This window comes from Salarias fasciatus, chromosome 23, assembly GCF_902148845.1.
Source record: "Salarias fasciatus chromosome 23, fSalaFa1.1, whole genome shotgun sequence".
Taxonomy (NCBI): domain Eukaryota; kingdom Metazoa; phylum Chordata; class Actinopteri; order Blenniiformes; family Blenniidae; genus Salarias; species Salarias fasciatus.
In genome coordinates, this window is record NC_043766.1 from 21,504,108 (window position 1) to 21,514,138 (window position 10,031).

Below are 10,031 nucleotides of genomic sequence, written 5' to 3' on the forward strand. Positions count from 1 at the left end.
TCACAGAAATTGTCCATTTAGTATTTGTAGAACATTTTGTATCTGGTAACAAGTAAACATGATTTTCTAGTGGTGCCTGAAGCTCCATATTGTGATATTTGACTCCATCAGTCTTGTTTTTGTATATCAGTGGATTTGTTTATGGGGCAGTTTGACCTCAAACAACACCACACATGTTGGAGTTTGCCATTATTGCACCTCAAACCTGCCCTGGCTTCACCAATCGGAGATCACTGTACACAAACTGTAGTTCTCATCTCTCCGTCCTGGGCAGGTTTCCCAACACATAATGGGAAGAACCCAGCCCAAGGACAAAGACATCCATCCATCCTCGTTGTCAGAGATGCAGTTCTAAACGGAGGCATTTGTGAGATGAGGAAGATGCTGAAAGTTGTAGCCATTTCACCGCTGCTTCAGATCTAGTCAACTGAGACGTCTGTGACAGTAGGAATGAATCTGAGGGGATCCGGCTTGTTTTTAAAGAAAGTTGTTTCCAGAAATGTGGGAGATTCCTGAGTTCAGCCCTTTGGCAGGATTTTTTTTTTGTTTTTTGTTATTCAATTCTTTATTGATTTTTCACAAAACAAAACAAGACTAAACTAAAAAAAAAAAAAAAATCCACACAAAATAAAACAAAAAGAAAAAAAAAAACTGAAAAAGAAAAGCACAGGCCGAACAAACCACCGACTTTGGCAGGATTTAGAGTAAACGGCCTCGACTGCACAGCTCTCACAGATTATCGACCAACAATAATGCACCAAGCTGCAGTGTGCTGCAGGACTGCATAGAGGCTTGAGGTTCAATTCAGGCTCAGACACCAAAGGACTTCAATGCCAAACTCCAACAAAACTGGCTGAAATATTCAGGGAGCAAATTATTTGCCGCATCATCCCCAAACTACCCTTACTTGCACATTGAGCACTCTGACCCCTCAGACTGGAATAAAGCTCAGAAGGTGAGACTGAAACATGAGAAAAACCACCAGGCGAGCTCGTCTTGCAGGTTATTTAAACCACTGAACCCAACAGTATGGCGCTTTGTATGCAGAAGCAGTCAAGGCTTCTAATCTTATGAAGAAAAAAGTCAATCCCAGCATGTCTAATGGAAATATTTTTTAACCAACTGTGCGCTTAGTGATGAAGTTATCTTGTATCCTGCTTTATCCAGCTGAGGGTCGAGGGTGGATCAGACTGGATCTGATCCCAGCTAACAATACATGTGACAGACACCCTGAAAAAGCTAGAAATTTATAAGAATAAACAGAAAGATGACCTTCCACCCTCACACTAACTCATAACTCAGATCTTAACAATTTGCAATTTACTTCAAACGTGTTTTCAGACTGAGGGAGGAAACCCAAACAAAGAGCTTTTTTCCCACTGCAAAAGGCATAAATTACTTTTAAAGGTTGATGACAACAGGTTGACCATGAAACCTAATGGATTTACAGTTCAGTTCAGAAGTTAATAAGACACACGTCATCCACCATCAGATGACATTTCTGACGAAGACGGGAGAATCCTGCCCAGACATGACAAAAGGATGCTGAAAAAGCCGGAGAGCAGAAAAGAGAAAATACTGATGGATTCACTACCACACACAAAGATAGAGAGAGAAAAAATTATGGACTAGCTCCACAAGAATGGTCCTAGAGACAAGATAATTCATTTTCAAAACCTCTTGAAGAAAACAACTTACTCAACAATAAGCTGCAGACTCTAACAGAGGTGGACTTTCCTTTGTCAACTCAGATATAAGATGAATCACAATCAGTCAGTACATTCTTCTGTCTCTGTGTTTATGAGACAGAGTACTTCCATAATAAACAGTTATTAATATCAGTTTCTAGCAACACAAGAGCTAGTGTAAAACAAATTATAGAAAACTGTCTAAAACTGTATAATGACCAATATTTGAAATTGATTCCAGCTCAACATAACCATCAAATTTCAGAAAAAGAAACTGAAGTAGATCGTTATCTAAAAAGGTCAATAGGTATAACACTGAGATGACTTCCATTTCAAATATTTGAACAGTTTGGTGCAGTTAAAGTAGTTCATTCCTCCAATTTTTGACATTTGCCTTTGTGGTAATTGACTCATTTTCTGCTGGTGTGACAAACTCAAACTCAAAGACAGAAAGAAATTAGTGCTCAGGTAAAATTACTGTTGCAATTCTTAGTTTCTTGTCGATTTAAAGTTGAATTAGCATTGCTTTAAAAGCTCAGAAACAATTTCAAAATTCTATTCTTGAAAATTACTCCATCCATGTATAAGTGATCTTCATTTACCGGGCTTTCCAATGCCTGGTATTGGCTTCAATAATTCAGCCTATATAACATATGCAGGCTGAAAACACAGCTGTCAGAAAAATACGATTTTGTTACAAGACAACTTATTTTGAAAATGTTATTTTGAAGGCACAATGAAGAGGTGGTTTGCGCTCCAGCCTCACAGTGTGTCTGGTCCAGCAAGGTCTGGATTCAGATACTGGCCGGGGCCTTTCTGTCTGGAGTTTGCATGTTCTTCCATTCCATGGGTTTCCTCTGGCTTCTCCGGTTTCCTCCTATGGTCTAAAAACATGCATGTGAGATTACTTGGTGACCCTTGGTGTGAATGCCAGTGTGTCAGTGATCGGTTTGAGTGTCTTGTTACCCTGAACAGGACAAAGCTGTAAATGAATTCACAGCTTTGAAAGAACTGTATACTGAATGCAGAAGGACTTGGGCCTGATTATATTTCTGATTATACTTATGATGAAATATAAATTGCAACGATGATGATATGCTTTAGCTTTTTTCTAGTATTTGTTATTTGGGTGAGGCTGGAAACAATCTGAGATGCCTACTTGAGTGTGTGACATATAGGTGACTTTTTTTATATCTATACTAACTTTCAATATATGAAACTATTGAAAATGATAAGGCACATCTGTGTAAATTTGAAGTAACATTCATGTGCCTTATCTCATACTCTCCTGTGTCACTGTTCAATCTAAATCTAAGTCACTGTTCAGATAATGCCAATAAACCCAAACCATCGGCTCTCTCCTAATCCACTTACAAGCAGTGTGAGGTTGATAAATGCGTCACAGTGGATCAGTGGGCGTCAGGCCGGATCGGAGGACACTCCCCCGGATAGCGTAGCCTCTTTTTCCAGCTTTCCGCCCGACTCCGAGCACAGAGACGACCGAGGAGGCTGCTGGTGTGGACGCTGGCCGGATGGTTAAATCCAACCTACAGACGATTTTGAATAGTCATTGTTTTGTTAGAGAAAAAGAGAGAAACTTACCCGAGATGCCTGTTATCGAGCAGTCCAATAATAAACCTGAAAGTGAAAGGTATGAGGTTTTTTTTATTTTGTCTGTTTTACGTTTAAAAAACCGCGGCCTAGCTGGAGACAGCGCCGTGTATTTCCTGAAGCACAATCAATGTTTATAGTTTGCGCTTAAACGCTTTAATTACAGATTGCGGGTTTTTTTTTAAAGTAATCATTTTTTACATTCCCTTGAATTTTTCAGTTATACTTCCCTCGTGTCCACTTAGTGTATCGAAACAATTCGCATTTAATGTGATAAATATACTGCCAGCAAATAGACGTTTCCAGTGTCGCTGCTGGCTAGGCTAATGCTAAAACCTAAGCTAATATGCTTCTCGCCGATGTAAAACGACACCTAAACATCGGATTGCATTCCTAGTGTTATGTGAAAATACACACGTTGGTATCTCTTAAACGCGCGTGCTTTCAGATGATTGTGTGTGTTTTCCTGATTAGAATTACGTAAATGTCAACATTGGATGGTTGCTAGCCTCTTAAGCTATTTGTTGTTACATCACGGATGTTTTCGTGTCGTTTTTGAAACCAGTATCGATATTTCCTCCGCCTTCCTTCAACACTACGTCCCTTTTACGATTGCACATGTCTGATTAGGATTTTATCTCTTTAATAGCATTTTTTCGTGTTATATTTTAGCTTCATTGGCATTTCAGCCTTGTTTGTTGAGGTATTAACGAGCAATGTAATATCGACACAAAAACAACAACCAAAAAAAGCTAAATGAATTCCTGAGACTTCGATTACAACCTCCTGATTATAAAACACTATAAATACTCAATTACCTTTTTTCCCCCCAAGTTATTTTTTGTCATAACAAGCCATCACAACATACTGGCGCTGAGTCGATTACTGGTTGATTTCTAATTGAAGGACGAGTAATCCTAAATAAAACACTTTAGGGTGGTAGTCTCGAATTATGAGACCTGATTTTGAGAGAAGTGTCGAGCGGTTTTGCCCCGCAGGGCTGCTGTTCCCTCAGTCGTGTCCTGACAGGATTTTGGTCGACCGTCTACTTCTATAGTGTTATGAAGAACTCATAGGAAATTTCCACTGCACTGCGAAGGGGGGTGGTATGGGCAATATCAGCTCAGTGATGTGACATTTTGTACTCAGCTTCTCCTTGTAGGCACAAGGATGGTTGTAGTTTGATGTTAAGCATTATGTAACATTTGAATCCCAAAAGTGTGCATATATATATTACCATTGCTTCAATTCATAGAGAAACTGGATTAATTCGGGATTTCTAAGGTGTGTAATATTAAGTCCATATTCTTAAATGTATTATTGGTTCTTTTTTTTTTCTTTTTTTGGAGGTGTGGGGGCTGTTGCTGGTGCCGAATAAGTTGATGTCCACAGTCATACAATAATGAAACAAGCCTCAGGACTAAAGGCCTCTTTGTACAATGCAGTATATCATTAGATTAGGTGTTAATCAGGCATTTCATCTTGTTTGTTTCCGCTCTCCTGTTTTCTGAGCTTAGTGGTACATTTGCCTGTGTTCATTGTTAACTAAGCTAAGGCATGCGTTATAAGGTGGCTGGGTGTCTTATATTGTGAGAACTGGTTTCTTCTGCAAACAAGGAAACTGGAATCCTCCTGTTGTAACAGATTATATATAAATATCCACAACGATAGTACGGTCACAGTCAAGCTGGACAAAGAACAATAACAGCAATGTAAACATTACAATACATTCTGTAACAGTAAAAACAGTTTTTTTTAATAACAGAAATGTTGCAAAGTAGTGAAGATGTTGAGTGAAATCAGTTAGAAAAAAGAGTTATGCAATAAGTGGCACTAAGGGGAAAGTCTAAGCCAGGTGTTGGATTTTCCTGTTGTACAAAGGCTGATGAGAAATTACCAGGTTTATTTCAGCAAAGACGCACACACCAGCTTTTAATGATAGGTTGAGTCTCCAGGGTTCTGTCTGTTCAAGGAAACATGTTAGCATTTTATCTTGCAGAAATGGCTTAATTTATTGTAAAGATCATTACAATAATTAATGGGAACACATTAAACAGCTTTCTAGATTATGTTCAGTTGGAATTCAGATTATTCTAACCAGGCCAATGACTCAGGAGGTGGGTTGAGTTGTGGAGTGGAAGTGCTGGAGGTTCGCAGATGTCACAGTTGGTCTTCCCACTCTGGTAATGCTGTCGAGGTTTGGATGCAAATGAGTCTGGTCTCCTGACAGCAGGTCACATCCAAAATGATCTGTCCTACTTATAACACCAAGTTTTGTTGTTGATATTCCTGTTGTACAAAGCGTGGTGAGAAAAACAAGCTTCTTGTGCTGGCTGAATTTTCAAGGACAGATTTATTTCAGCAGAAAAGAGGAACAATAAAGCTCTCTTGTAGAGCTCAGTTGACCCATAATGACGCAGGATGTGTTGTGTTGTTGGGTTCTTTATGTATGAAGAGCTGGTGAAAGTATGTTAAGCATGAACCAAGGGGGAACAAAGAGGCAGACTCAGATTGCACTGTGTACGTAAATGCGCAATAGCATGAACGTCAGATGTGGCATTGCATGTTGGTCAATCTCTTTCAGATAAACAGCACCTGACATCTGCCCATCACAGACTCAAGTCAGTGTGTTTTGTGGACTTGGAGAAGGCTTAAAACTGCGTCTGCCAAGTTGTCTTGTGGGACATGTTTTTTGATTATGGGGTACCAGATCCATTGCTGCAAGTGTCCCCCCCCCCCCCCCCCCCCCCCCCCCCCCCCCCCCCCCCCCCCCCCCACCGATGGACATTGGAACTGCTGGAAGCCCTCTGTGCCAGTTAAGGTTGCTCAGTGCACATCACCACTCTAAAGGCCTGCGTTGTGCTACTTTGAGTCATAATGAAAGGCCCTGAAAAGTTGATATGTAATATAAATTCAGGCAAGTAACTGTTACTTTTTTGAGCCTTATTTGTTATTTGTATTTAAAGTGTACTTTTTACATTTTGATGAATACTGAATTGGAAATCTCTGAATACCTTGCAGGTTTGGCACCGCTGAAGGTTTTACGCAAGGATGCCACTTGGCTGTTTTTTTCTCCCCTAATCACATTATCAGATTTAGGTAGTTGCTAGTTGGTCTAAATCCCCGGAGGTTTGCGAGGTCAGGCAGCAAGTTCGACTTTGCATTTTGAAGCTTGTTAGAACAACGCTAGATTTCATTTGGTTCACACATCTGCTCAACATATTGCACTGCAGTGGCATTTACGCAAGTGAGGGTCTCTGTGTCTGACAGCATTTGCATGGCTATGCTGCTGATGGATTCTGCTCCCAGTCGAAGCTCTGAGAAAAAGTCTGTCCCCAACGCTGTTAATGTATAGTGACAAACACACATCTAGCAAAACTTTGACACTTAAGTAAAACAGCTCACGACGGTTTGTCTTTGTGCCATAATCTAAAGCCAACTTGTTTTGTTAAGGACTACAGAAGGCCCTCTATAAAATATAAAGTTCGTTGAGAGTCCTTTGTTGTGCCCTTGAACTGGATGTTTGCAAAACAAATTAGTAACATTTGTTTTTAATGAGTCACCAGAAATGTGACTTACTATCCCAGATGTTCAATTTCCACTAGAATGTCTTGCATACGTGCACAGCAATGCTGTGTGCTGTTACTGATTACCCTAGTGTTTCATTTTCAGTGTGGAGACTCACTGAGTTTGACTAATGTTTTACTGTCATGCCTGGTCTCTTGAAAGTGTGAAGTGGGCTGAACTGGCTCTCTATAAGGGAGGGAATTTTGCATTTGGTAGCAGAACCTCCAGTGAACCGTCTTTGTGTAATGGCTCCATCTGTGTGTTCGTTGATTTCGCTTCCCAGAATCTCCAGTCCCAGGAGGTGCTCCCGCTGTTGCAGTAACCTGTGTCCGGGGCCTCTGTGGTGTTCCTGATGCCCCTCTCCCACCCCTGAGGATCCCAGGTGGGCGAGGGAATGACCAGCGGGATCACAATCTTTCAGCTAAGCTACTATACTCTGTAAGTTGAACTTCTTTGTATTTTTTAATAATTTTATCTCCAGCTTTGGCAGTTTACCTCATCTAAATTCGACATGCGTCTTCTTTTTCTGACCCACAGGATGATCAGTTGCTCGTTTATGAGGAGCCTCTGCCTGCTAACGGCAGAGTGCGCTTCTTACTCATTGAGCCCCGTCGCTCTGAAGCAAAGGACAGCGTATGGAGGGCAGCACTGAAAGGGGGCAACCTGTATGTTGAAATCCCACCTGGACCTTTGCCAGAGGGCAGCAAAGACAGGTTTGTAACAGAAAGTTTCTTTGTCATGGAATAACTCGAGAAATTGTTGGCACATTTGTCCCCAAGTAAAAAAAAAAAAAAAAAAACCCAGGATTTTTCTAATGTATAATAAATGCTTGCGAAACTAAAAGATGGAATAGATTGGCGATATATTTTTCTGGCTGAAAAATCGCGCTATAAATCTCAGTAATGCTGTCTGGAGGTGCATTTGTGGGTCTTCATGATTTAATTTGTTCGAGACAACTATTCAGTCCTTGATGAAATATTAACAAGTTTGGCTTTGGCTGTTTGTTTCCAGTTTCACCCTCCTGCTGGAGTTTGCAGAAGAGCAGCTGCAGGTTGATCATGTGTTCATCTTTATCCACAAGCGCAGAGACGATCTAGGTGAGAGTTTACAATTGCTCGTCTGTTCATCTGAAACAGTCTGTCATTTGCGCAATATCAGTTTGAATCAGAAAAATACAAAGTTTGATTTAAAAAAAAAAAAAAAAAAAAAAATCCCCGTGAAATCCATGATCCGTCTTCTACATAAAAATCAGATGGGCTCTCTCTTGTTTCCTAATTGCTCAGCACCAGAAAACCATTTTGGGAATAGAAAATGCCTTTTAAATTAATTACATTTTAAATTCCATTTTAATTTGAGAAAAAGTTTTGGTTGCAGACATACATGAAGGGTGAAATTACTTCATCAAACACATTTTGGAGCTCAGTGGATTTTAAGTTTGATGAAAACGGGATAGAATTTTAAAACAAAAAACAAAAAAAAAAACACAAAGTCCAAAACATCACATACCAAAGACTCAGCACATATTTTTAAGTATCTAACTTGCTGGAGAAGAGTTACATTTTTTACTGCCTGTTAATTTCAACAGTGTAACAACCAGTGATGACAAATAACATGATACCTGTTAAGAGATATTTGATCGGTTGTTTTAACATTTTACCCATAACCTAATGAGTAACTACATATTTTAGGGATCATTAAAAACATCCTTTCAAAATATAATACATGCAGGGAAAATTGTAATTTTCCATGAGTAGGGCTGCATTTCTGGTAAATAAATGTTTTATGCTGTTTACTCGTGGGAAAAATAGGTGTAGTGAATGGCATAGTCGTCATATTCATTCAATGTCTTTCAGTCATGGTTGTAAAAACATCTTTTCCTATTTTTTCACATAATTGGCAAAAGCTACAGAATTGAAAAGTTTAGAAAAATTATACACTGTCTGCATGTTAACATATTTATTCAGTTGTGTAGATTAGGGATAACTTCATGTCTTTGAGTGTGAAGTGTGTCCATAAGTGTAGTTTTTGCCTTGACTTGGAACTGTTTTGTCCCTGATGTGTTTCTTCTCACTTTCTCTGCTCAGCTCCCATGCTGCGAACCTTCAGTTTCCTGGGCTTTGAGATTGTGAGACCGGGTCATCCCCTCATCCCTTCCCGCCCTGACGCCCTTTTTATGGGTTACAACATTGAGCGTGACTCCTCTGATGACGAATAAATGACGCTGAGCAGTTACAAATGTTTGTTGTTCTTATTTTAAGTCCGTACCACACATCTTTATATTTTTTGGGAATTGGTTACATTGTCCAACATCACTGTGGTTGAGGGTTCTTGTCGTAGGATTTTCGTTGTTGTTTTACCTACCATGTGCTGTGTTTCTATATTTGCACTAGGGTAAGATGTTAATATACCAAGAATGTAAAGCAAGCCACACAATACCTGGGCAACGCATCCTCGCCACTATTACTCTCCTTGATATGTAGTGTTAAATCACTGTTCACCCTCAATGAACTCCAGTCATCTCCCTAGTATGTAGTAGTATTTATGATGAATTGAAATCATAGTCATGTAAGTAGATATATGTTAATAGAAATTATCAGTTGACATTGATTTTTTTATTGTGTGCATGATTTTAATTTGTGTTGTTCCACTCGATAGGAAAACCTGCATGTTGTAACTGTACTAAATAAAATTGCTCACCCCTATACAGCTCTTTGTCTTTTTTTTTTTAATTAAATGCAGGAAAAGCAGAAACAACATACTGTTTGTCTCTAGAACTACGAGCTTTGCACTTGATGTGACCATGCACCTCCTCACTGTCTGCTTGTCAGGAGGCCGTCACAAACTGTCATGGGCAAAGTTAGAGTCTCGAGTTAATCACAAATGAATGTTTTGGCACTGTGAAGAGGAACAGGGTTACTCAGCAAGCATGGAGAATGTTTAAGCTTGAGAGCTAGCTGCTGAGGTGCTGAATTAAATCAGAGCTGTGCTGCACCATGTTACCCTGATCATCAGGAAGGTGAAGCCCACCACCCCCCTTAACCCCGTCCAGCCTGGCTTGTTGAAGACAAACATGTAGTGCTATTGTACATATTGTACGTATCACCTGATCTATCAGTTTTCGGTCAAGTTCAGTTCCCAACAGAAAACTACTGCTTATTAATAAAG

The 10,031-nt window shown here is 39.7% G+C and overlaps 1 protein-coding gene across 1 annotated transcript; it reads left to right on the plus strand.

The window, feature by feature from the left end:
- The first annotated feature begins 3,147 nt into the window (after positions 1–3,147).
- On the plus strand, positions 3,148–9,572 carry oaz1a (ornithine decarboxylase antizyme 1a). The gene is given in 6 exon segments (XM_030083046.1): positions 3,148–3,339; positions 7,150–7,216; positions 7,218–7,304; positions 7,404–7,579; positions 7,878–7,963; positions 8,951–9,572. Coding segments are annotated over 6 exon segments (666 nt in total). The 5' UTR covers positions 3,148–3,220; the 3' UTR covers positions 9,082–9,572.
- Positions 9,573–10,031: the final 459 nt, after the last annotated feature.